The sequence below is a fragment of the Penicillium nucicola genome (genome assembly GCF_028828085.1).
Source record: "Penicillium nucicola strain IBT 29836 chromosome Unknown utg000001l, whole genome shotgun sequence".
NCBI lineage: Eukaryota > Fungi > Ascomycota > Eurotiomycetes > Eurotiales > Aspergillaceae > Penicillium > Penicillium nucicola.
Genome location: NW_026643125.1, coordinates 3,525,622 through 3,552,077, shown reverse-complemented (window position 1 = coordinate 3,552,077; position 26,456 = coordinate 3,525,622). Strand labels below are relative to the sequence as shown.

The window sequence follows — 26,456 nt, the reverse complement described above, 5'->3', positions numbered from 1 at the left end:
TAACAATACTCAACCTACAATTCATGAAATCAACCCAACCACAAGCCATAACCCTCAGCTAAGAGTAACGCTCCCTTAACTTCAATCCACCAACTTCCTACTCCTTAACCTTAAGTTCTTCAGGCGTATCATCCTGGGCCCTCCAGTGCCCCAACTGAACAGCCCGAACCTCCTCCAAATTCCCTACAATGCGACAGGTAACCGGAAACTGCCCCAAATCAACACCAACCCTCTCGGCCCCCCAAGCAGCGGGAACCAAGCACAAATCAGCAATAGTAATCTGATCCCCAACACTAAACCGCCCGGCCGAGCCAGCAACAACAGCCTCATAAGCCCTCAACCCATCAACAATCAAATCCCGCGACCACTCCGCTCGATCCGCCCCAAGCGGCGCAACACGCTTCAGAATCCGGAGATTCGTCACGGGCTGCACATCGCACGCAATGATATTCGCCAGGGTGCGCACTGTAGCCCGGGTTTCGGGGTCAGCAGGGAGGAGTGCTGGGCCTTTTTCGGGGAAGGCTTCATCGAGAAACTCCAAGGCAGCTAGGGACTGGGTGATTATGATTGGGGGTTTGGTTTCTTGTTCAATCACTAGCGCGGGCACTGTGCCTGATGGGTTGATGGCTAGGTGGGCTTGGCTGTTTTGTTCGTTCTTCAAGAGGTTCACGTAGACTGCTTCGTATGGAATGCCTTTTAGATGGAGGGCTATTCGGATGCGGGCGGAGCAGGAGCTGCGGAAGTAGGTGTGTAGAGTCACTTTTTCAGGCATTTTGGTTGCTTGTCTTATGGGACTTGGTGGTTTAATAGGGTTTGGTAGGTTTTTGGTTGACCTTGGATGTACGATTGTAATGGATGGAATGTTTTGATTTTGAGACTATGAGAACCGACTCGTGTTATATTGTTACATCACATCAAAGGTGCGGAGTTCGTATCCCGTTGCATATGAGGTTGGAGTATACAATCCGGGGTTGCGGAATAAGTTCCGTTGCTCTGCCGAGTTAAAGCGCGGATTCCGGCTGCATTTCTGTACTTACTAGTCTAGTGACTAGAAGGCTCATGGACTGTGGATATTTCGTGTCTTTCCTGTTTGTCAATATATGGTCTATCCAAGCTCTCAATTGATACTTTGGTTGCTAATGTGTTCATTGGTGCTGCCAATGCAGGGATTTTCAAAGCCACTGACCAAATCGACCACATTTTAACTTAACGTTAACCCACGTGTAACGAAAAGCCACCATATATGCTAATTTCCCAAGCCTGAAACCAATGAGCATATCTAGATCAGCACTAAAATGATTTCAATCATCACCCTTCCCATTAGCTCATGGGTCTGATCCTGCCACATAGCAACAGTTAGCGCGGGCGGGTATCGCCGGCTATTTCGGGGCTCACAGCTATCGTCCATACCCTGCAATTATCCATCATCAAATATCCACAGCACTACTGTTTCATCCGCTCAGGAACGGTTGACGATGGATGGGATCAGGCCATCCCGGTCGAGCCGGCCGTACCAGCGTACCTACAAGGCGTGCATTCCTTGCCGGCAACGCAAGGCCAAATGCGACCTGGGATCAGGAACCGAAGGCCGGTCCGATGGATTCCCGATCGGTCCACCATGTGTGCGGTGCCGCAGGGAGCTAAGGGAGTGTGTGTTTCCCGAGAAACGCGCGTGGGAGAGGTCCCGCAAACGAGGTGCGCTAGATTGATTCTCCATGCTGACGGGGTGGGAGTTGCGCGATATCTGACTGGTCCATGATCTAGCTCGATCTTCTGCGGACTATGAGACGGATGTCTCGCCCCGGCAGGTTGGCCATTTGACAGAGGCCTTGCCGGATGCTACTTTTGTTCAGGGTCGACATGACCAGTATCCATCCACTGTCGACAGGGCTGATCCGAAGCCGCAGACGAATCACTTTCAGCAGTCGCCGGGTTTTCAACCTGGGTGGTCGGTTCCCCGTGGTCAATCGCGGTCCCAATATGGCTCATATGATCATGGCGGGGCTATGGAGCGGCCACGTCCTGACCGACCTGATCAATCGCCCTCCAGTACATATGAAAACAACAAGCACCGGTCTAATTCTTCTCTGGCAAGCTCTATGATGCGAACTGTTGTTGCGAGTGGAAATGATGCATTGAATATTCTGTTTGAGGCGGCAACTGCCCAAGAAGAGAATCCTGCTGATACAAGTTCGGAATCACTGGCTGGGCCTCCGTCGGCAGGTCCTAATAATCAGGACCGAACACCCAGGAATTATGATGCTGCATTTGATCCAGTGACTAGGGTTATCTACCCTGTACAGCTATCTGATGCCTCGCGAGACACTCTCAATGTCTGGGAGGCTTGTCGGTTTGTTAAGATGGGCTGGTTCACTGCCAGAGAAGCTGTGACATTCATTGATTTGTGAGTTTTGCACATTGAAGACAGCCTGATACACCCCATGCTATTGCAGGACTAAATTATATCAGATTTTTCAAGAACATGTCATGTCTATCTCCAATTTTGACAGACTTTTATGCTAACCATCGATATCACTACTGGCTGATTACCCGAGAGCCAGTCTTGTGCTCTACTATTCTCATGATATCCTCTCGCTACCACGTTCTCCCCGGAGCGGGAGGTGAGTCAAGAAACTTCTTCATCCACCACCGGCTCTGGCTACATTGCCAGCAGTTAACGATGAGGCTTATCTTCGGGCAGGAGAAAGCTACTAAATCCAAGATTCGAAGTCTTGGTACCGTGGAGGCCTTGCTGTTAATGTCAGAATGGCATCCTCGCTCGCTCCATTTCCCGCCAGATACAGACGGCTGGGACGATGATTTAATTCCGCAAGACCCCAACACCCATGAACAGAATGATCAGCCTGCCAGTCGCTGGGTCGAAGATATGATTGAACCAGCACGGAGGTCAGATCAGATGTCTTGGATGTTGCTGGGGTCTGCACTTTCGCTGGCGCATGAATTAGGCATCTTCGAGACCGAGGAAAGTAGCTCGCCAGCAGGAGAGCCAGAATGGCGAGATCAAATGACGCTTCGTTGGCAGCGTGTACAGCGTCTGTTATATGTTTACATCAATCAATTAGCCTGGCGGATCGGATGCATGTCTCCAATCCCTCAGTCATTGAACCATGCTATACTGGGCGGACGAAAACCACAGGGACTGAGCCAGCCCGGGAGCACTTGGTTGACATTTATGGATTCATGGATTGAATTAACCAAGCTAGCGAAGTCGGTCACTGACATGTTCTTCCCGTCTGCTGCATTTGCACGGCAGCAACTGCACAGCGGTCGCTATGTCGGCTTGCTTGAACATTTCCGGCCTCTCCTCAATCAATGGAAAGACAGGTATCTGCAGGTTGAAGTCCTGGATAAGGCATTCTACAACGATCTATTTATCGAATACCACTTCGTCCGGGTGTACACGCATTCGGTAGGAATGCAGGCCGTGGTAGAACGTGCCGTGGCAGAAAACGATCCCAATAACTTTGATGAAGTGCGACCTATGGCCATCGACCCAACCGACTACGAATATATTCAAGAGGTGATCGAGGGCTGTTGCCAGATCTTGCAGAAAGTCACACATTTAGCTGATGCAGGTGCTCTGCGGTTCTCGCCGGTGCGCATTGTCCTTCGTATCACCAGTGCCTCGATCTTCTTGATGAAAGCGCTAAGTCTGGGTACTCGGCATGCAAAGCTTCAAGAGTCACTTCAGATTCTGGAGAAAAGCATCAAAGCGCTGAAATCAAATGCATTGGACGATGTTCATCTAAGCACTCGTTATGCTACCCTGCTAGACATGCACGTCGCGCGGTTACGGCGTAATCTGTTGGCGTCTTCGAAGGCGAGGAAGAACAGTCGAGGGAACACAAGACGATCATCCATGGGCCCCCCTCCTTGGCCGGACGCGGGCGATCGATCCAATAACATGAATACTCCCGTGTCGCAGGACCTAACATCCGACCTGGGCTTCATGCCGTCCTTGAACGATGTTGGTGCTGATGATTGGCTGTCGCTCCCATTTGATCCTTCGATGGCGCCGTTTGGTATGAGCAATGGAGGGCAGTTTCCGATGTATGAAGGCGGGGGGTTGGACTTTATCTTAAACCTGCCATCATAAGCTTGTCTGTACGTTAGCTGTTGTAAATAGCCCTCGCAATTCATGATACCCCGGGAGAGATCTGAGAGCAGGGTAAAAATAACCTAATGCAAAGTGAAAAGTTTCTTATCCCTGCAACGGCATTTCTTTCCCGAGCCTTCATATCATAGGCCCGGAAGTGTGGTCGAAAGGAACATAATCCCAGAATTCCTGAAGCTCCCGAGAGATTCGGTGGCGAACGGAATGCACGTGACCTGGGGTCACGTTTCCACCGAACGAAAAGTTCATCTCTTCCCCGACTGCTTATCGTTTATTAAGTGACGCCCCCTTCGCCTGGCATTTCTCGTTGCCATCAATATCCACCTCCCGATCCACTCTTGAACAGTCTGTACTCTTTGGAGTGATCAGCTGGATCTCCCTTAGTCGATAATTCGCGACCAAACAATCCGCCTCAGAACCCGACTCATCCCATCATCATCCTCCCTTCAATACAATGGATCACTCGAGAGATCCCTGCCCATGGGTCGCGCTGAGCGACTTCGGTGGTGCTTTCTGCATGGGTGTACGTCTTCTCAGATCATCAATTCTTCGGTCGTCCGCGTTATGACAGACCAGCTAATCCTCTCTTTCCATCCAGGCTATCGGTGGTGCTGTCTGGCACGGTGTCAAAGGTTTCCGTAACAGCCCCTACGGTGAGCGCCGGATAGGTGCTCTCACAGCCATCAAGGCACGCGCCCCCGTTCTCGGCGGTAACTTCGGTGTCTGGGGTGGTCTCTTCTCAACCTTCGACTGTGCCATCAAGGGCATCCGCAAGAAGGAAGATCCTTACAACGCCATTATCGCCGGTTTCTTCACTGGTGGTTCCCTCGCTGTCCGTGGCGGTGTCAAGGCTGCCCGTAACTCCGCCATTATGTGTGCCGTCTTCCTGGCCGTCATCGAAGGTGTCGGTATCGGATTCCAGCGTATGATGGCCGATAACACAAAACTCGAGCTTCCTCCTCCTCCTCCCTCTGAGCAAAAGGCTCTTGCTTAAATTTTCATCCTCACCGACCACTGCGCCCGCGCAATTCGACTCACCACACCGGTGGATTACGATCCATCTCCTTTTTCGATCTCCGATCTCTTGTCTTTATAACACATCTCACAATGAGTCTCTCTTCTCAGGTGTTTGGTTTTTGGGTCATCATCATTAAACGACATGGCATAGAGGTTCTTGGCTCCTTTATTTTTCTGCTTTTGTTTTAGCTTGCACTTCATACCACCCTTCCACTGTCTATGTCTTTGGAACTGTATTTTATGGATGGCGGGCTCGTTCTACGGCCAGTTCCTAGCATTGCCGTGTGTCTTTTCTCGGGACCATTTGGTTTTTCAAAAGTCCTCTTCTGCAAAAAGCGTCGGGATGGTGACGGATTCTTGTACATTAACGCACAGCTACCAGGCATAATACGCAACTTCACTTTCAAATGTTCAAATATTGATTCCTCTCTTCTCAGACCTTCTCAGACCATTGCATATTCAGTAGGATTCAAAACGGACTTGATCGATTGCACACAAGGTTGCATCACTGACTTCTAGCGTTATCTCTCCGCGCTCTCTCTCTCCCCCGCACCGAACGACCAACCTCCAGTTCAAAGCACATAGCATTGCATTGCATCCCAGGACCACTGCAATGCCAGCACCGGCGATATTCAAACCAACCCTAATAATCCACGGCGGCGCCGGCAACATCCAACGCCCAAAACTGCCCCCAGACCTCTACGCCAAATACCACACCTCCCTCCAATCCTACCTCCGCTCAACCCACGCCCTCCTCAAAAATGGCACAACAGCCCTAGACGCAGCAGTCCACGCCGTCTCCCTCCTGGAAGATGACCCCCTGTTCAACTGCGGCCGCGGAAGCGTCTTCACAACAGCCGGATCAATCGAAATGGAAGCCTCCATAATGGTGACATCCGTGCAAGCCCAGAACGAACCCGACCCCGGCTCCATAAAGCGTGGCGCCGGCGTCATGGGTATCAGGAACGTACGACATCCCATCCAACTCGCGCGCGAATCACTCCTTCGAACGGGTGTTGCGGCAGATGGATCGGGGAATGGTGATGGGGGCAGTATGCATTCCCAGCTTGCGGGACCGTATGTTGAGACCCTGGCGCGGGACTGGGGACTGGAGTTTATGCCTGATGAGTGGTTTTGGACGCAGAAGCGGTGGGATGAGCATGAGCGTGGCTTGAGGGGGGAGGAGGAGCCGCTGTTTCTTAGTCAAGGGACTGTTGGGTGTGTTTGTTTGGATATGTGGGGTGGGTTGGCTGTTGCGACTAGCACTGGGGGGTTGACGAATAAGTTGCCGGGGAGGATTGGGGATACGCCGACTCTTGGGGCTGGGTTTTGGGCGGAGGCTTGGGATGAATTGCTGGGTGGTGCTGATGGGTTAGATGCTTCGTTCTCGGTTCGGAGCTTGTTGCATGGTGCGCGTAGTTGGATGGCGGATTGTTGGCCGCAGCTGGTGCGCGAGTTGGATCCTCCGGCTTATTCGTCCCTTTTGTTGGTTGATCATGATGCTTCCTGTGGCTCTGGTGCGATTCGGCGTGCCATTGCTGTTTCTGGAACAGGCAATGGGGACTCTTTCTTACGTGTTGCGGCTGCGCGTACGGCGGCTGCTATGATGCGGTTTTCTGGGCCGGGCAAGTATCCTTCTACTCTTGCCGATGCGGTGTCGGCTGTTGCTGGGCCTGGTGGTGAGCTGGAACGTTCGGCTGGTAAGAGATGGCACGAAACTGGCGAGGGAGAGGGTGGCATCATTGGTATTGAGGCGGCACTGGCTGTTAATGGGGCTTCAGATGTGAAGTTGCACCGCGGCAAGGTTGTGTCTGACTTCAATTGTGGTGGAATGTGGCGCGCTTGGGTAGAAGAGGATGGTTCTGGGAAAGATATAGAGAGAATCATGGTCTTCCGAGAGGAATATCAATAAACAACAGTAGATAGCTTAGCATTGGTACTATACGAGGGAAGTGAGTTCACCAACTTCTTTGCTACACCAAAGTCAGCAATTATGTCCCGTGGATCTACTGGTGTGCGTTTGATTCGACTATTGGTGGCTTTCCTGACAAGGAGTCGGGCTTTGACTGCCCATTGAACAAGTTGCTCATTCTACTATATCATGTACTTTGCTTGATTCCAAGACTACTACTCATGCGTACAAGTGCTTCAAGATACTACCGAATCCCTGTGAATAACAGGAGATTGGGTGGAATGAAAGTGGATGGATAAAAATGCACTCGTGTAATATTCATACAATCATGCTAATCGTACAAGTTCAATCAATGGCAAATTGGAAGCTGGCTTCCTGGGTATCATGCATTTCCATCAGTAGATCAATGGTTCCATCCAGCCTCATAAGGCTACAACTGTGAGAGCAAGCGGTGGACCTCCATGGCGAGATAGCACATGAAATAACTGCTCACAGCTCGGACGCAGAAGCAAACGCCAAGGCCTGCAGCTGGAGCTTGCGGTTACGACGGAGCAGAGCTGCGAACTTCTTGTCCAGCGAGTCCAGTTCCTTCCGAGTCGATTCGAGGTCTTTCTGGGATCGACTAGCGAGTTCTCTGAGCTCTTCATTGGTAAGTCCAGCAACGTCGTCCAGGGTAGGGTTGGCACCGAGCATGCCTTGATTGTTGAGCATGTGTTGAGCAGTAATGGCTGCGAAAGAGCGGACAGCCGCGGGAGTAGTGTTGAGTAGTTCTGCGGAGTTGGCGACGGCCCAGTCGTGGTTGCGGGTGCTGTCAGCCTCCATGGCAGAGAGCACGTTGGGGGGAATTACAGAATCTTGCGCACCGAGAGAAGATGCTGGGGAAGATGCGCCAAGACGGGTGGGCATGTCCTCAACCCAACGGATGTTGAACTTCTCTGGATTTGCAAAGAGTGCTTCCAGGCCACCACTAGGGTTGCTAGAGTCGTCTCCAATCATGAAAGGGTCAGAAATGACAGTCATGTTCTTCTCCAGCTCAAGGTACCGATCTTCTTCCTCTGCATCAAGGTGGCGAAGCACACAGCCACGAGGTGTGATGAGGCATCGAGTCTTCAGACGCTCGTCACCAAATCGAACGGGTTCCCCGCGAAGTAGTGATTTGCGGTGATCCTCGTTCAATTCAGTGGGGCGCTTGAGAATATCGTAGTCGTCTGCGGTACATTTCATGTCGGTACGCTGGCTTAGATTGGTAGGGTTGAAGAGCGAGCTCTTGTAGAGATCCAGCTCGCCAGACTTGTGCATCTCAGCAAGCAACTCGTGCAGAGGCTTGGTCCGTTCCACAAAAAGGTCCTTGATGGACTTTCCAGTGGCCTCAGAATCCTTCACCAATTGCTCGACTGTGTTATTGGTGCGCCAAGGCTCCATAGGGGGCTCGTTTAGACGAGGCGGCTCTTCAACGGGCGGAGGAGGAGGCGGCGGAGGAGGGGGAGGGGAAGCTTCCTTGACAGCCTTTTCTTTGGCCTTCACCTTCTTGGGAACTTCGGCCTTGGGTTCAGACTTGACTGGAAAGCTGATGCCTGCCTTGGCTGGACTCATGGTCTCAGTGCCACTGGCAGCAGCACTGTCGGTTGTGTCCACAGTAGTCTTTGGTTCCTTCTTAGTCTTGCGCTTTCGCCCCATGATAGGAGCTTGGACGGGCTCTTCGGGTACAGGTACGGTTTCGACTTTTTTGGCTTCCGCTTCCTTAGCCTTTTGCTTTCTCTCTTTCTTGACTTGGCTCTTCGTCATGGATCGGACCGGGGCAGAGCCAATGCGAGAGGAGGCAGGAGGAGAATTCGCACGAGAAGCAGAGGTAGAGGGATAGTAATCGGCTTCCCAGCTGTGATCAGCCGGTGTATCAGGTCGGCTGTTGGACGAAAGGCTCTGACGCCTAGAACGTGGCTTGCTTCCTCCCATGACAGAGGTCGTCACAGAAGGCGAATCGAGGACTGGAGGGGGAGTTTCGCTCTTAGTCGACTCTACGACACGTAGAATACGAGGCTGGCGAGGGAGAGGTGAATCGGAGATTCGGGACGCGATGGTCTGAGGCGTGTGAGGACGTGACCCAATTGCAGAAACAGAACCAGGAGCAGAAATCTGCTCAGACTTGGTAGTGGCAGCCAATGGAGTGCTGAACTCAAGCGGACTGCCTTTCGTCGTCGCAGAATTTGGCTCCGGCGGGACAGGAACTTTGATAGCTGTATCGTTGGTATTAACGGCAGCTGCCAAATCAATCTTGCGCTGGGCACGAGCCTTGTTTGCAGGCTTCTGTACCGGTGAGCCCAATGAAATCTGGGATGCGTCTTTCACACGCCCAGATGTCACCGGACCTCCCACAGTGAGCTCTGGGCTCAACGGCTGGGAGTGATTTTCCTCCCGGTTTTGATTAGGTGTACCAAGTCTTGAAATGCTAGCCCCTAAGCCAGGCGGCAGCATTAATGAAGGTGAGGAGGGTTTCGATGAGCTCAGGTGTTCTTGAAAAGCAGAAGTAGAGGGATGAGCGTGGGGTAGAGGCAACCCAGGGGGTAGTGTCGGGGTTCCAGCCCTAGCGGCTGATTCAGTAGGCAACTGAGACTTCAGAAAGCCGAAACTGTCAATAGGTCGACGATCCTTGGATTGTTCTCCGAGTGGAGGAAAATCCTCATTGACTAAGAAGACCAGCGAGATCAGCAAACGTTCGGATGTGGCAGGATGAGAGATGGGCAGATGATGAGTAGAAAGCGACAAGAAAACAAAGCAAATCCCAAAAATAGAGTGTGACGACTAAGCAACGAGACTAACAAGAATACAAATGGGGCAGGCACATCAAATAATTACATGATAGGCTGCGACTCCCGGGGCATAGAACGTTGCAGGGGAGGTCGCCTATGTAAACAGCGGCTGTGTGAAAACTGATTTCGAATAAGACCCTGTTTCGGCTTGTGGTATCAGGGTAGGGACATCTTAACGTACATTAATTCATGTAAAAACGGTCCACGGTCATCAAGACGCAGTAGATAGTATCATGAAATCCGGATGCAAACAAGAAAGAAACGGAAAGCACAGCCGCCGAATACAAAGGGAAACCAGACATGCCAAATGTCCATTAAATGCAGAGACACCTTGGAATAAGGAAAAGGCCGGGAATAACATGCAGTAAAAAAGACAGCCAGGGGGGAAAACAGTCAACGAGTCCATAGTACGCCAGAGGCACCCCCTGTCAACGCAGAAATCAGAGCAGCCAGATTGATCGCGAGTAGGAAAGCATCAAGATGCAAAGCCCGGCTCTTGGATAAAGAGAAAAGAAACAGGAAATGATATCATGTCATAAGAAGAAAACAATCCCATCAAGGGAACAAAGTCATGACTGAAAGAGCAAAGAGGGAAATTGGATCATGGGTATGCGAGAAGGTAGGTTAGGGAATGACTGTGGGGGTTTCACCAGCGACTGATGCCACCACCATACACCATTGAGGGATTGTACCCACCTTGACCTTGACTCCCATATAACGCTTGCCCGGCTGTAGCATTCGCACCGACCTGATGCATTCTCGCCTGCAAAATGCTCGGGTCCGCAAGATCTACTACACCACCTCCACCGGAGGAAGTGTTAGCGTGTCTCTGCTTCTTTCCCTTTTTCTTCTGCTTCTGTGGGCCACCAGGTTCAGGCATGCCTGGCTGAGACCCATAGAACGAGCCGAGAAGGCCATTGGTGGGAGTCATAGGGGGTGGGGTATTGTGCTGTTGAAGGAAAGGAATCATGAACTCACGCTTAGCCGCCTCCTGGCCTTGTAATCCACCAACATTTGTACCAGTTCGTCCACGCAGTAATTCGCGCATCAATTCCGGGGTGGCATCTTGCTTGCCGACATTGGACCCGAGTCCTGAGGTGAAGCCATGACCTTGAGCAAACATTCCACCACCACTGATTGGAGGGGTACCAGCCGTCTTCAATCCGGGGGAGGACCTTGAACACCACTTGCATAGAAACCGCTCGCAAGGCTGTGCTGAGGGCTCGGAGCCGACAGCGGGTTGGGGCTTGCGGACTGCATCTGGCTCATCATGCGAGCATTGGGGATGTTCTTCGAGTTGGCTTCATTGAAGGAGAAGCGGGAAGACTGTCGATTCTGTGCTGCCTGCAGCGCATTGAATTGGGCCATCTGATTCTGCAAAAGTCCCTGGCGGACTTGAGCAGCTTGATCGATAGCAGCGGAGCTTAAAGGGTCAGCCAGACCAGCTTGTTGGTTGCCAGCAGATTTCAGCAACATCAATTGCTGTTGCTGAAGCGGGGTCAAACTTCGTCCAGCAAGGTTCAGGCCTTGGAATTGGTGGCTGGTAGCAGATACAGGAGACCCGACAGTGGAGTTATCGGCAGTGCCCTGCTGCGAAGGCGGTTGGATGGCACCATGTGACTCTCGGGTCTGGCGGCCACGGGGAGGGTTCGCATCCTCTGGTTCACCACCAAGCTGAAGGCTTCCAGCTTCGCGACTGTCCTCCTCGGCGGCAACAGATTGAAGTAATTCCTGCTCACGGTTAAGACGTTCCTGCTCGACCTTCTCACGCATAGCTCTACGCTTGACACCACCGTACGGATCGATGAAAGACGGATAGTTCTCGATTAAGGTGACCTCTTCGGCGGACAGTTCGGCTGTTGAGAATAAGAATCTGAAATTTGGCGATGTGATATCCTTCAACAGATCATCGAATGGCGTGGGTTGCTTTGGAAGCTTGGTGATTGCACGCGGGCGTGACTCCGCAGCGGCAGGTTCGGGGTTGGTTGGCGGAGTAGGTTGCTCAGACTCAGGGGAGATTGGAGATGGCTTCTCGGGTCGCCTTGGCTCTTCAACCGGAGTTGCAACATTGACGTTTGCAGGCCGTGGGCTATTAGATGTCTGACTTCCCGTGAGACTAGTTCTTCGAGTTCTCTGAATGGCAGCATCCTTGTTGGCCCAACTGGCAGATGATGGTAGAGCAGGCCCGTCTGGAATGATCGATCGACCACTGATAGAATCATCTTTGCTTGGCTGTCTGCGCATCGGATGAGAAATAGGTTGTACGGGCCGCACATGTGCAGGGACGCTCGAGGGGGTAGGGGGGAGATTTTGGCGTTGGGTGGATATGGTGTTCATCGAGGAAAGATCCTGGCGACTGTAACTGTCACTGTCCTCCCCAGTCTCATGCAAGAAAGTGCAATTTCGGTTGTTGCACTGCTCGTTTCGAAGGAAAGAGGAACAGTATTTGGTCGTGCCGTATTGCGCTCTCAAGACTCGATCTCCATTTCCGGAGCCATCCACGGCGTTGATGCATAGAGCGGCATCGAGTTTGCGAGAGAAGGTCACATAGACACCAATTCCCTGGTTAGGGTTGCCACCGGGCTTCGCCTTGCTGACCACGATTTTTTCGATTTCACCATATTGGCCAAAGTATTCGCGACCACGAAGGGTTTGGAGAAGTTGATTTTCGTCGCGGATCGTAGGGTTGAGGCCGATAACGTAAACCAAGTTCTTTTGGACGACACGAACACCGGCTAAATTCTTGCGACTGGAAGCCTCGATTTCGCGTTTCTCGGCTTCCTTCTTCTTGGCTGCAGCTGCCTTGCGGTGCTTTAATGCAAGATCTGCTTTGAATCTAGAGTCGAAAAAATCTGGTTAGTTGGGTGTGGCGGGGCGGTGCCGTTGGGCACAAAAGGACTCACTCTTCCGCGTCAGGAATCTTGTACTGAATAGTACTTTCATCGTATCCACGTCGACAGTTGGGGCATCGACCTTCTTCACTGTGGGTTTTGATGTTGTTGTAGCAGAATTGGCAGATCTAAAGCCGGTCACATGTTAGGGCTGTGGTCAAGCTGAGTGAAGAAACAGTGATCATGTTTCCCCAACACAGAAAGAAAGCGTGAAGAATGACGAAATGCATACCTGATATCCACAAGGGCATGGCTTAAAGTTCTTATCGGAAAGATCGAACTCTTCAATGCACAGGGGGCTGTGGGTTGATCAGTACTCAAGTCGCGCGATCCAAACGGAGTTTGATACATACCAGAACTCGTCGTCATCGTCGATGACCGAGTCGATCAGTGAATGGCTCGACATTATCGCGGGGGGATGTATGATAATCGGAGAGGGACACAAGATCTCAAACGCCGAACGGATGGGAGACGAGGGTAAAAGTGGCCCCGAAACCAAGACAAGAGGAACGAGTATTAAAGGAGGTGGAGGGGCGATAGTAGGAAACGACGGAGGAAAACGAAGAGATCGATTGTTATGTAGAGGATGAGCGGGAAGAAGAAAGGAAGGAAATTGAAGCGCGGCTTCATTTTGCTGGCATTACCCGATCGCGTTTAGCGTGGTTAGATCAGCTTTCACGTGACCGCAGGAGTCGACCACTCTAGTTTCTCGCAATCCGACTTACGTCCCCTCCTCCCGTTGCATCTGCCATTGCTCGCACTACACCATGGCCTCCGCACGCTCCCTAATGCGCCTGGGCTCTGGACGCTCTGTGGCACCTGCCACGAGGTCCATGGCCGCCCGCACCTTTTCTTCGGCCTCCCTGCAGTATGCTCCTAAGGCTTCGACACAACCGGGACCGGAACCTGAGAACATGCGCCAGGCGCAGCGCCCGCGTACGTGAACTTGATATGTCGATCTCATTTGGTCAATTGAGCTAACCGAAGCGTCTTCTTCCAGCCCAGGGTCCCCTGCGTGCGCCCGTCGTCAACCCTACCGACAAGTACCAGCCCATGGCCGATAGCCTGCACAAGTACGGACAGTACATCATGTCTTGCTTGCCCAAATATGTGCAGCAGTTCACCGTCTGGAAGGATGAGCTCACCGTTTACACTGCCCCCGCCGGTGTCGTCCCTCTGATGAGCTTCCTCAAGAACCACACCTCCGCCGAGTTCACCCAGATTTCCGATATCACCGGTGTCGACTTCCCGACCCGCGACCAGCGCTTCGAGGTCGTCTATAACCTTCTGAGTGTCCGCTATAACTCCCGCATCCGCGTCAAGACCTACGCCGATGAGGCCACCCCCGTTCCCAGTGTCACTGGCCTGTTCGAGGGTGCTTTGTGGTACGAGCGTGAAGTCTACGACATGTTTGGTGTTTTCTTCAGCGACCACCCCGATTTGCGCCGTATCATGACTGACTACGGCTTCGACGGTCACCCTCTCCGCAAGGACTTCCCCTTGACCGGTTATACTGAACTGCGCTACGATGAAGAGAAGAAGCGTATCGTTATTGAGCCCCTTGAGCTCACCCAGGCCTTCCGTAACTTTGAGGGTGGTTCTACCTCTTGGGAGCCCGTTGGTGCTGGCCAGGACCGCACGCCTGAGTCTGTAAGTTTCAACCTTTGATTATTCTCTGATACACTGCCAAGCAAGTGCTAATTTCAACGACCGCAGTTCAAGCTTCCCACTCCCAAGCCCGAGGAGAAGCAGGAAGAGAAGAAATAGAAGAGAGCTGTATGCGTATCATTTTCTTTGCCATGTTTGTATGTACATATCCGTCTGTTTAATCGATGGTCTTTTTTGGTCCGAGCAACAAAACAGAATATGTAATACCATATGTAACGTAGTCAAGTCATACAAGAGTATGAAATAGCCCGAGTGTAGGACAGTAAATCGCATAATTGAACTGCAAACCCCAAACCAACAATTACAAGCCCATTGGAATATACTCCGTTTCGCCATATCAATTGGAGTTGTCTTGGCAGCGGGCTCCGCCTACGAAAAAAAAAAAAAATTAAGCTACGGCAACATCGAACAACCTAACAATCCGCGACCCTGGAAACTGCCCTCGCTTTTCAACCTCCCCAACCTCTTCGACTATTCCCTCGCGCTATATTCTAGTCATACCCGCTCACAGATACTCAACATGCCGAAACGCAAGCTCGCCGAGCTCAACGGCCCCCCGCGGTCAAGCGACACCCGCAAGATGTCGATCCACGGCACCCGCCTGACGCAAATGTTCGAGAACGGCGTACAACTCCTGATCCGTGCGCTGAAGACGTCGCGCGGATTTGAGCGACAGAAGCTCAGCCGACGAGAGAAAACTGCGAAGTCGCAGAAGGATATGAAGACACTGGCGCGGTTGGCAGAGGAGATTGAAGCCTTGAAGGTATTGTCTTATTCGCACAGCCTCTCACGATAGTCGTTTACCCCGGCCAAGGAACTAGATTGCTAACATTATCCTTTTATTCTTAGACACTCAACTATCACACCGTCTCGGAAAAATACCTATTCAAACAACTTATCAAGACAAAACGCATTGCCGAGACACGGACATTCGGCGAGTTCCAAGAAGTCAAGAAAGTATCTCAGGATGGACCGAAAAATACTGCCGAAGCCAATATCCTTGCGCGCCTATTCAAATCCACGCCCGTACAGAAAGAGATGCCAGCTCTCATGGCCGGTATTCGGAAACTGCTGAGAGTCGACGATGCGCCGGCTGGAAAGGAGGACAAGAAGGAAGTTGTGCTTAAGAAGGCTCCGGCGGATGATATATCCGACTCGGAATCCGAGGGAGTGACATTAAAATCTCGGCGCGGTGAGCAGGACTCCCGTGACGTTGAGATCTCTGGTGACGAGTCTGGAAGTGAGGATCTGTCACAATTCAATTCGCGACTTGCTCCTGGTTCAGACTCTGAGGATGAGGCCGATGAGGAATCTGGTGATGATGATGACGAGAAAGACGAGGGTTCAAACGCAGACGACATCTCAGATTCGGTCTCTCGTTCACCTTCGCCGGACTTCTCTGCGGAGGATTCTCCGCCGGCTAAGAAAGCAAAGGGAGTCAAGGGTTCTACTGCTCCGGTGAAGGATACAACATTCCTTCCATCACTCATGATGGGTGGTTACTGGTCTGGGTCTGAAGAAGCCACAGATGACGAGGAAATTTCCGGAAAGAAGCCGCAGCGCAAGAATCGTATGGGTCAGCAGGCTCGTCGGGCATTGTGGGAGAAGAAGTTCGGAGCGGGTGCCAACCATGTCAAGCATGAGGAGATGATTCAGAAGCTTGGTGGCCGAGACAATGGGTGGGATACCAAGCGCGGAGCTACTGATGGTGCGAGAGGAGGCAGAGGTGGTCGCCGTGGTGGATTTGGTGGCTCAGGACGTTCTCAGGATCGGCACGATGGCCATGCTCCTGCTGGGCGGTCTAAGCCTGCGCCCAAGAAGGATGAAGGTCCATTGCATCCTTCTTGGGAGGCAAAGCGGAAGGCTAAGGAACAGGCTACTACCGCTACGTTTGCAGGAAAGAAGATTTCGTTCGATTAGGACGATTAATTTGTATATTTATGAATGAATTGAGATACTTGCATAAGTCATTGAACAGACATAAACTGTCCATTTACGGTGTTTCGGTTTATTTATCAAACACGAGAAGCTGGCTTTGAACGACTCAATGGTCGCCTGTTGTAGTATTTCGAAAAATTCATCAGTCAATTTCTAGTATATATCTCGGCAGACACCAAAGTTAACAAGAAGCTCAAAGTAACTTATCAGCAGTCGCAAGATGGTATAACGAGTAATCAGAACGCAAAGACAAAGTCCAGCCTAAATGACGCAAAGAAAGCCCAGAAGCCACTCAACCCTTCATGAACTGCAACCAGTGCGGATCAGGCTCACCACTGGGGGTCTTGATCTCAGCACCAGACAGCCCATTAGCATTCTGCGCATCAGGTTCAAAACAAGGAATCGCCGTAAATTCGCCCAGCTCCTGAGGAAAGTTGGAAACAAAATGATCAAAGCCAAAGTGCGGCATATGCGAAAGTGACTGCTGCGAAATTGAGAAATTGTCGGAAAGAACACTGCCCGGAATATCGTTTTCTATATCCTGGTCTGGGTGCCCGGGTGTTGTTACGGGTCCGTTACCGACCATCACCGCTGATGGGGGTGTCATTGACAGGTTTGGATTTGGATCGTGGATTGGTGCAGGAATCGTCGGTGTGGCGTGGGCTGTTAGACCATGTGGCATATTCTGGTCGTTTGTACCGTAGGCTTCCTGTTGCTGCCAGGCGAAAGTAGATGGTGAGATGGGCCCTGCTTTCCAGAGCATTTCCCAATTCTTGAAGCGGTCGTAGGCCGATTCTACGCCTCCGCCGTTGATGATATCCGGGTGAGTCTCGCTCCATGCCTCTAGCCGGCGGATTGCTCGTTCGAGTGCTTCAATTACGCTGACTGCCGAGCGCGCTGAGCCGACGCCCATGGACATGATCTTGATGAGGGATATGCCCTGCTCGAGAGCAGCTCCAAGTCGTTCCGTACGCTTGGTCAACCCCTGTGCCAGGATTACCAGCAATGCTGCACGACAGGAACTGAATTCTGTAAATGAAGCTCGTGCAAGGCCTTTCTCATCACGCAGTAAGCGGCACAGGTCGATAATTTCCAGAGCAGCTTCCACACAGTCTGTCACAAGAGTTGCGCGGCTTTTCGATAAACCGGAGGCACCCTTGAATGGTGGTGCTTGAGATGGTGTTTGATATATGCCCTTTATGTTGCTGAAAAGGAATGGCCGTCCGATGAAAACACGAGTGAGACAGTAGTCAAGCTTGAGATGAACGTTTGACCTGAATAGCGGTCCAGTGGGATTCAAATCACGACAGCTGATTTCCTCTGGGAGCGTTGACCACCAGTCAACCAGGTGTTTCCTAAGATTGAGCAGTCGCTCGAGACAATCCTGCTGTTGGCCTTTGCGATATTTTCGTAGTGAAGTGCTGTCCATGGTGTCAGATTTATATTGCAATCAAATGGCATGGAGGTCTCCTTACATCTCATTCGAAACCTGCCCCAGTTTCAAGGTCAACGTGATCAGCGCCACCATATTTGTATGGTTTGAGACCTGTTGGGCAGGCATGAGACCAGGGCAATCAACAGGGAGCGGGCCGTCAACATCGGGATCTGACAAGGAAGATGGTCTGCCGTGAAGAATACTTATGCGTCTGAAAGAACTAATTAGCAGGCGCACAGCAAAAGACGGTGAAGGGAAGCATACTTCTCGATGGTGTAAGCTGTCCAGAAGACTCGGTTACGAACTTCAATCATCCGAGATGATAGGCCCTCACCAGAGTATCTCCTATGCATTCCATTCTGAACCGCTAGCTTTAATGCCAGGCCAAAGTATGTATAGCATAGTCCGGATGTATCTAATGGGAGTAGGTATGTTCCAATCAGTAAACAAGCCTGTACACTACGGACAGATGCAGTGGCAATGAGATCTGGGAGAAGCTTCGAGGCGAATTGATAAAATGTCAGGCCAACTTCATCTTCGGAGAAATGATGGTCCTGGTTCGCAGTAGACCCTGATGGCAAACAGTTCACCGGCGTGGATGACTCCATATGGGCGAATTGTGTGCCGACTGCCAATACCATTAGAATAGAGCATACTGCACCTGCATCGTCCGATGACAAGCTTTCAGGGTCGTTGTAACAGATAGCCAATTTCTCAAGTAACCAGTCTTCCTCGACATAGAAATTATTTGTCTGAGCATACTTGAAGAAGATCTGAACGAGGAAGTCAGCCACATATCGTGGTGGAAGACAAGTAATCGATGATGATATCAAGGGCGACCCCGATTGAAGCTGTGTGCTTCGCCATCGTTCCTCGAATGGTTCGACTTCAGAAGTTGCCTGGGGTTGGGTCAGTATGGCCATTGCGTGCGCGTCTAAAGATGGATTAGACCTACATCTGGAGCCGCAGTCTTCATCCATTCATCAATTTTCTTCCGAATCTTCATTGTGAAGTTCAGATATGAGAATTCTCCAGAATATTCTATCAATTAGGGTTAGCACAAAAATCCCGAGTAAATGATGGAGCCAACCTACGGGTTGTATTATCAGGCATAGCCTTGATAGTGAAATCCTCTTCATCAATGGCAAGATCCTCCATATCATTGGGGTCCGCCCTCGTCGAAATCGCATCCGATCCACCATCGCGATGTTTGTGTTTCAAGTCTTCGGCGGCCTGGCGCAAAGATTGAATATCAAATCTAATATTTGGCATATAATGCGAGAGCAGGCGCTCCATAATATGCACTCTCTCTGCCTCGGCGATCTCATTGCGACTCAATGCGGCCGCCCGATCCAATAGCCTGCGGCGATATTAGCGGTCTGCACGGCAGAACGGAAAAGGGTCACGAGGCCCAACTCACGAGGCGGAAGTTGACCGACTCTTCTCATTGGGGTCGATGTGTGTGAAATTGCATTGCCGACTGTATCTCAGGCATCGGCGACATGGCACACCACCTTCGCACTTCTCCTTCACTCGGCGGCATCCATCACACCTGTAGGCCACGTGCGTTAGCGTTTTCATAGCTCTGGGTAGCAATTCGAGAATCCGGGGCATTGATTAAAGACCTACGCTCGCACTGCTCGTTTGCGGTTTTCCTCGGCGACACGAGGGCGCTTTTGCGCGGGTGCCGAAGTCGAGTCATCCATAGCCAATCTCAGCGGAATAGCGGTCGGAACATGGTCGTCACAGAGAAAGGGAGAGCGATGGGGATTGCAGGGGGGTACCGGAGTGTATGTATAGAAGAAGTTGAGGAAAGCCCGAGTCAGTCGAAAAACGGAGCGGAGATAGGAAGAGAGAAAGTTGCGAAATCCAACTTATCGATAAGTGACCCCCGCATGGCCCCAACCCCGGCCCTGGTTACGGGTTCGGTGGTTTCTCCAATGATATCTTTCTATGACAATTACATGCCATATATTTTCTACATGTTGATACATTTAAGCTATGGATCTCTAGCAAATTTATTGTTCAATTCAGTCAACAGAATGTATGATCTAATAGGGACAATATAGCAGAATGAAGTCAGGGGTCCCCTAGCCACGGCACAATGGATCTACATGTACGCAAATCTCGAGTCAATGACAAACAGGCTTTACATGTCAAAAGGTTTTGAGCGCTTGGATGGATCCTCGAGGTTAAAATATTTTATTATCCGTCTATGATCGGGCAAGGAAATATACCCTTGCGAATTTTCCTTCCCACACGACTTTTTTAGGCCAATTGTTGAATATATATACACCACTTACCTCCTATATAGCGTCACTAACATTTAGTTTATATAACGGATGTCATTTCACAGATTAGGACCTTCCAATCCGTGCTAAATTCCTAGTTTATCAAAGGTCATGTTAAAAACACATTCCAAATAGATCAAAACACCCTATCTCCCCATGTACTGGTGGATGTACGTATAACGTTATTAGCGTTAGGATTAGCGCATTTTCAGCTTACATTTCACCTCATATTTTATCTAAAAAAATGCATCGAATTCTTGGTATTGTAATGAATCAGATCAATCATCAGTTGTCGCCTAGCAGTTCACGAAGAAATTGATTTTTTGCCAAGGGTGTAGGGTCAATACGCACCAAGGGTATCTGGGTTTCCTAGGGATTCCCTAGTTCAATCATATTCCTTGGGTGTCGAATTTAAAATGCGATGGAACTGTATGTAAAATGGAATGCTCTCCTTTATTCAAACCGTAGAACCTAGAGACATGAGATACCTCAATTTGCTATGCTGCCACATAGTCAAAATGCGTACCGAAAGCCCACTAAGTCCAAAATAAATAGGCGAGAATTGATGATCGATCTGATCATTGAAATACTAAAAATTGATAAATTTTTCAATTAAAAGATGAGATAGAATATGAGGTGAAATGTAAAACTAGAAAGACATCATTTTTAACGCTCATGCTATACATCTATCATTCTATGGGGAGGGTTGTGTTTTTAACATAGCCCTTTATAAAGTAATCCGGTCGCGTATCTAGGAGCTTTACGTTTATCATCGTTACTTTCTACCAGTATATTTTTCTACCTGGCAACTCTTGGATCTATGGTCGGTAAGTTTGGCAGCTTATTTTAGCACCCTCCTCACAAATGCTTTCAGCCTTCCGAGATGCCCTAAGCCTTCCTCTCGAGCATAATACAAGTAGCCTATATTTCGGTAAAAGATCGATTTTGGATCCACTTGTGCTAACATACAGTGAAGCAGCCTTGTCAATTAGTCCCCGCGCTGACGGCAGTTTTGGATTAGGGAGCTACTCCGGCTTAGCGCCGATAGTGACAATATTACGGTCGACAATGCCTGTGGACGCACCATCTGGGTGCTCTTCGCCCTTAAGTACGCTGGTAAGTTCTGCTTATAGACCGCCACAGCCGAGTGGCGACGGTAGAGACTCAATTTGGAGGATCATTGGAAACCTATACTGGCATGTCATGTAGTTGGCGAACCTGCATTTCCAGACCTTTCAAAGAAAAGTGATTACCATATCGGGAATTTCTCGCCGACGTATTACCCCTTCTAGTTGTTTTCAGAACATCCCACCAATGGCCCACGCTGATCGTATGGACGTTATACACAATATGTTTTACAGAGCGCTGAGAAGCCCTTACCATCGGCGACAATCTCCATAGACGGCGATTCTCAATTTGATCAATACTAACATGTCGAACTCAGATAGTGCCCATTATGCGGGGAAGCTGTGTTTACGTCTGTCGAGAAACCGGACCTGCTCTGGAGCAGAGACCATACATGTATAAATAGCTCACATATCGGACAATACGAATGCACCATTTGTCTTTATCGCTTGACCACCCACCAAAACAACCACGACGGCATCCTCAAAACAACGCCTTCAACGGCTTCACTTAATCACAAAATCTTAGCCATGTCGAACGGAGACCGCCGACTCAGGATTGCACTTTTCGGCCTCGGTCGCCTAGGAGTCCTCCGGGCCCGCATCCTCGCCTTCCAGCAGCCTCGAATCAAACTTGTCGCCGTCTGCGACACAAAGCCTGGCACTGACAAATGGGCCGCAGAGAATTTGCCCCCGTCTGTCAAGTACTTCTCGGACCCCCAAGAATGTTTGAAGAGTAGCGACGCCGAGGCTGTTCTCATCTGCACCGCGACGGCTACTCATGCGCCCTTGATCCTGCAGGCCCTCGATCTCGGATTGCACGTCATGTGCGAGAAGCCAGTCTCTGTGGACATCGCTACAACTCAGGCAGTAATCGAGAAATCTGCTTCAAAGCCTGACCTCAAGCTTCTCGTCCCTTTCACTCGCCGATGTAAGTAACACTCGGCACGCGCTTTACAGAGTTCGGAGATTGACTTGCTCCAGATGATAAGTCTTACCGCCAAGCAAAGGCCCTAGTCGATAATGGAGACCTTGGTGAAATCCATGCTGTTGAGACGACTGGTATCGATCAAGCAGACCCCAATGGTATGATCATAACTGTCCCCTGTTGTCATTGCACAAGCCCCTGATTGACTGTTCTGATTAGCCTTCTTTGTGTCCTTTTCTGAGCAGTCCGGCGGCATCTTCCTCGACTTCGGTATCCACACAGTCAGTATCAGTCCCTTCCTTTGTCGACTGTTCACTTGACTAAGACGGCAATAGGTTGACGCCGGAAGATACCTGTTGGACGTCAAATCAGGCCTCTCTAACCCCAAGAAGCAAGTCAACAGAGTCATTGCATTCGGCCAAGTGGCTGTCTATGGAGACTTGGCCAAATATGGCGACGCTGACAATGCATGGGGCCTGGTTGAATATGCCAATGGCAAGATTTTCAAGACTTACCTTGGCCGTACACTCACCAGCGGTTTCGAGGACACGACTAGACTCTGCGGCACCAAGGGACATTCGATTATCAGCGCTAACTCGAATGTTGAGATTCGCGATCACCTCGGTATTCGCTCACAATCTGTGCCCGATGCGTTTACTCTTTTCGATGCGACTTTCTTGGCTGACCTCGCTGAGTTTGCCGACGCTGTACTTGATAATAAGCCCTTGACATGTCAGCCTGAGGATGCCTTTGAGGCGGGCAAGATCTGCGCTGCGCTGCAGTACTCATTCCGCAAGGGTCTTCCTGTATACTTCGATGATAACGGCATGCCCATTATGGAGTAATTGGTAGTGGTTGCATATAATAGTATAAGATACAATGAAAATAGACATCAGATTGTGAAACTTCATCTGAAATCCCACGGTAATTTTAGAGAGCTCCTTCATTATACTAGGTTTCAACTGAATAGATACGCACTTCATACCGAAAAAAGGACTTGTAATTTCCACTACCTACCTAGGTGTGGCTCAAATACTTCAATTGGCCTGTTGGAAGTTGAAATTTATTATAAAAGTCCAAATTCCGCGCAGATTACCATGACTGAGAGGTGTTTCCAAGGTTTCAGTCGTCTTATGAGGAATCTTGGGCTTGTAGTAGACCTTGAAGACTATAAGAGTTGTAAGTTGTAGGTAGTTATTAACGTCGAGGGTTCTAATGGCTCGGTCGTCATGACCAACCCGATTAACCATATGCCAATTTTAACGATAAGCCCTTGAACTTTGGCATATTTGACTCGCTTCCAAATACCCTCTCCATGTTCATGGGATCTGTTGCAGCGCGATTGCACGTCTGCATTATTTGCATTGCTTGTTTAGGCCTCACGGCACAGACCAGGCCCAAAATACCCCAAGAAATCAATACTGGCTTGGCCTATTAAGAAGAAGCAATGGAATTTTTAGAGGAGACTCTCTGTGGATACACTCCATGTTCGTATCCTGCCTATGTTGGTACGCTTGCAAATTCGAAAACTTCCAAGGTTGCTATAACAGGTCTATCTTTCCGTCGCCACTAGTTTATTGTCGATCCAGTCAGTTTTAGACAATCGTAGGAACCGTCCGAGTGTCGGTGTCAGCTGAAGCTCGCCGAGAGGATACAATACCGGCGGGCATATCCCCAAACAGCTAATCAAGAGATCCAGGTCGATCGCGGGTATCCTGTCATATGATAGGCCAACACGAAATGCGGCGACACTTTCCCGATTGGGAAATTTTGGATCATCTCTCCTCTTTGGGCGGGTAAATTGACAGTAGATGTATAGATCACTTGATGATGTCTTTGTCGAACATCGTATATAAGCAGCTCTGAATCTTGTAATCACTTCTCTTCTTCCCAGGTTGTCAGATGAGACTGTGAACATTGCTCAAGCCATTTCAAGATATACCCCCCATCATAAAAAAAGGAAATGGCACCTTTCCTTCAAGCGGCCACTGAGGCTGTCGGAGCCGGTACCGTTCCCGTCTCCAAGGCCGGCGTTCAGTCTCCAAGCGTGACCCTCGATCACGACAATGTTCCAAAACCTGTGGCGGACGACTTCATGTACGACTTCAAGTATAATCACAAACTGCCCACTACCGACATTTTGGGTGTTGGGATCCCTAATGATTGTAATGCTCAGAAGCAGGCGGAGGAAATCATGGCCCGTCTATCTAAAGCCACATTAGAGGCAGATGCTCAGGCTTTTGCTGGGCTGTTTCTTGACTATGGTGAGACCCATCGCAACCAAAATCCGAAATCTCGACTTTGACTAACTCCATTTGCACAGGCGTTTGGCGTGACAAGCTCTCATTTACCTGGGACTTCCGCACATTCAACTTCCGAGAGGCTATTTTAAAAGCCGCCACTGATCTTTTGCCTCAAACAAAGGCTAGAAACTTCAACTTGATCAACCCTGCACCTGCTGTGTCTCGCCCTTATGACGACTTCGCCCAGCTTCAATTTGTGGTATCTTTTGAGACTGAAGTGGTCCTTGCTTCAGCCGTCATCAATGCTGTCCTCACTCAAGATGGCTGGAGAATTTACACGATGCACACTGTTGCCGAGAGCCTCAAGCAATTCCCCGACCAGGCCCCACAAGATGGACACATGGTCGGTATTACTAGCTGGGAGAGCCAGAGGTCTGAGGCCATTAACACAGTTAATCCTGAGGTATTAATCATTGGTGGTGGTCAAAAGTAAGTCCCTATACAGGTCAGCTCCATGATATAGTACTTACTCGTTTCTACCAGTGGTCTTGCTATGGCAGCACGCTTGAAGGTTCTCGGTATGAGCAGCCTCATTATCGAACGCAGCGACGAAGTTGGAGATATCTGGAAGAAGCGCTATGAATATCTCTCACTTCACTTCCCACACTGGCCTGATGCCTTGCCATACTTCAAATACCCACAGCAGTGGCCCACATATACCCCAGCTCAGAAGCAGGGTCTATACATGAAGTGGTATGCCTCCGCCCTCGAGCTTAATGCCTGGACCAAGTCAGAAGTTGTCAAGGCCGACCAGGACGCCGACGGTAACTGGACAGTCATAGTCAACAAGGAGGGCAAGGAGACTCGAACACTACACCCTAAGCAACTCATCATGGCTACATCACTATGCGGCCTACCCTCCACGCCAGCCGTGCCCGGTATGTCTGATTTCAAGGGCGTGATCCGTCACTCCAGCGAACACAAGAGTGCCCGTGAGTTTGTTGGAAAGAAGGTCTGTGTCGTCGGTACCTCGTCCTCGGGCTTTGACACGGCCTTCGAGTGCGCCCGTCTGGGAATCGATGTAACCCTCCTCCAGCGGTCACCGACGTACGTCATGTCCTTGACTCATTCTGTTCCGCGCATGCTTGGAGGGTATGCACCTGACAAGAATGGCAACCTCCCCGATACCGAGACACAGGATCGTCTCAACTTCTCCATGCCGGTGGGACCGGGCGAGGAACTCGCCAAGCGTACGGCGAAGGACCTTGAAGAGCTTGACAGACCGCTTCTCGAAGCTCTCAACGCACGAGGTCTGCGAACATGGCGCGGCCAGCGCGATACTGGTAACTCCACATTAGGTCAGACCCGGAACGGCGGATTCTACTTTGATGCTGGTGCTTGCGACGAGATTATCAATGGGAACATCAAAGTGGAGCCAGGCTTTATTGAGAAGTTCACCGAAGATAAGGTGGTGCTAAATGGCGGCCGGGAGAAGGAATTCGACCTGGTCGTCTTTGCTACCGGATTCTCAAACACTATTGACTCTATTCGAAACACTCTTGGTGAGAAGATTGCCAGCCAATGCGGACCCATTTGGGGTATTGATGAGGAAGGCGAATACAAGACGGCTTACCGGGAGACGGGAGTTCCCAACATGTGGATCATGGTTGGCTTCCTTCCGATGACTCGGTATGCCTCTAGACTGTTGGCTTTGCGTTTGAAAGCTCTCAAGGAGGGTGTTTCTCCGGCACCTTACAAAGCTTAGATTCTATAGACGTCTTAAACATGAAGATATGAAGTACTTGAATATATTTCAAATGCCCGCATTTTTCGTTCACTTAGGTGTAGCTAGCTATAAAGACAACAAATATGACAGTAGAAGGGGCAATTACATGACGAGATGGTCCTAAGATAATTGGAGGTTCTGGGTTGGATATCTGAAGCGATTTGCTTTGATTTCTGTTAGTCAACTTGACTAATGTAACTTACCTAGAATAAAAAATCTTCGAACAGCAAAAGAGGGAACTAGGTAGATGTTTTCTACCATTTCAGTACGAGAATACCCTA

At 50.2% G+C, this 26,456-nt stretch overlaps 10 protein-coding genes across 10 annotated transcripts; 7 read left to right on the top strand and 3 right to left on the bottom strand.

Annotated features, from left to right (window-relative positions):
• Positions 1–97: 97 nt before the first annotated feature.
• On the bottom strand, positions 98–772 carry maiA (maleylacetoacetate isomerase MaiA; the record flags this gene model as incomplete). Its single annotated transcript, XM_057123767.1, has 1 exon — positions 98–772. One exon carries the CDS (start codon positions 770–772, stop codon positions 98–100), a length of 675 nt encoding a protein of 224 aa, XP_056989500.1.
• A 703-nt stretch (positions 773–1,475) lies between these two features.
• Positions 1,476–4,117, top strand: N7511_001341 (uncharacterized protein; the record flags this gene model as incomplete). The annotated part of the gene is made up of 3 exons (XM_057123766.1): positions 1,476–1,695; positions 1,765–2,404; positions 2,470–4,117. 3 exons carry the CDS (start codon positions 1,476–1,478, stop codon positions 4,115–4,117), a joined length of 2,508 nt encoding a protein of 835 aa, XP_056989499.1.
• A 472-nt stretch (positions 4,118–4,589) lies between these two features.
• Positions 4,590–5,129, top strand: N7511_001340 (protein transporter TIM17; the record flags this gene model as incomplete). The annotated part of the gene is made up of 2 exons (XM_057123765.1): positions 4,590–4,658; positions 4,734–5,129. 2 exons carry the CDS (start codon positions 4,590–4,592, stop codon positions 5,127–5,129), a joined length of 465 nt encoding a protein of 154 aa, XP_056989498.1.
• Positions 5,130–5,765: 636 nt separating this feature from the next.
• N7511_001339 (isoaspartyl peptidase/L-asparaginase) lies at positions 5,766–7,064 on the top strand (the record flags this gene model as incomplete). The annotated part of the gene is made up of 1 exon (XM_057123764.1): positions 5,766–7,064. The coding sequence occupies one exon, from the start codon at positions 5,766–5,768 to the stop codon at positions 7,062–7,064; it is 1,299 nt and encodes a 432-aa protein (XP_056989497.1).
• A 489-nt stretch (positions 7,065–7,553) lies between these two features.
• On the bottom strand, positions 7,554–13,168 carry N7511_001338 (CCR4-NOT core ubiquitin-protein ligase subunit MOT2; the record flags this gene model as incomplete). Its single annotated transcript, XM_057123763.1, has 6 exons — positions 7,554–9,748; positions 10,568–11,046; positions 11,106–12,707; positions 12,775–12,890; positions 12,995–13,061; positions 13,116–13,168. The coding sequence occupies 6 exons, from the start codon at positions 13,166–13,168 to the stop codon at positions 7,554–7,556; spliced, it is 4,512 nt and encodes a 1,503-aa protein (XP_056989496.1).
• Positions 13,169–13,529: 361 nt separating this feature from the next.
• On the top strand, positions 13,530–14,529 carry N7511_001337 (complex I 30 kDa subunit family protein; the record flags this gene model as incomplete). The annotated part of the gene is made up of 3 exons (XM_057123762.1): positions 13,530–13,698; positions 13,763–14,412; positions 14,479–14,529. The coding sequence occupies 3 exons, from the start codon at positions 13,530–13,532 to the stop codon at positions 14,527–14,529; spliced, it is 870 nt and encodes a 289-aa protein (XP_056989495.1).
• Positions 14,530–14,950: 421 nt separating this feature from the next.
• N7511_001336 (BUD22 family protein) lies at positions 14,951–16,350 on the top strand (the record flags this gene model as incomplete). Its single annotated transcript, XM_057123761.1, has 2 exons — positions 14,951–15,193; positions 15,280–16,350. 2 exons carry the CDS (start codon positions 14,951–14,953, stop codon positions 16,348–16,350), a joined length of 1,314 nt encoding a protein of 437 aa, XP_056989494.1.
• A 310-nt stretch (positions 16,351–16,660) lies between these two features.
• On the bottom strand, positions 16,661–19,509 carry N7511_001335 (Zn(II)2Cys6 transcription factor; the record flags this gene model as incomplete). Its single annotated transcript, XM_057123760.1, has 7 exons — positions 16,661–17,789; positions 17,844–18,014; positions 18,068–18,702; positions 18,759–18,844; positions 18,898–19,163; positions 19,224–19,355; positions 19,433–19,509. 7 exons carry the CDS (start codon positions 19,507–19,509, stop codon positions 16,661–16,663), a joined length of 2,496 nt encoding a protein of 831 aa, XP_056989493.1.
• Positions 19,510–21,749: 2,240 nt separating this feature from the next.
• N7511_001334 (putative NAD binding Rossmann fold oxidoreductase) lies at positions 21,750–22,991 on the top strand (the record flags this gene model as incomplete). Its single annotated transcript, XM_057123759.1, has 4 exons — positions 21,750–22,149; positions 22,203–22,304; positions 22,366–22,427; positions 22,482–22,991. 4 exons carry the CDS (start codon positions 21,750–21,752, stop codon positions 22,989–22,991), a joined length of 1,074 nt encoding a protein of 357 aa, XP_056989492.1.
• Positions 22,992–24,109: 1,118 nt separating this feature from the next.
• N7511_001333 (flavin-containing monooxygenase) lies at positions 24,110–26,154 on the top strand (the record flags this gene model as incomplete). The annotated part of the gene is made up of 3 exons (XM_057123758.1): positions 24,110–24,410; positions 24,470–24,878; positions 24,933–26,154. 3 exons carry the CDS (start codon positions 24,110–24,112, stop codon positions 26,152–26,154), a joined length of 1,932 nt encoding a protein of 643 aa, XP_056989491.1.
• Between the last annotated feature and the right edge of the window lie 302 nt (positions 26,155–26,456).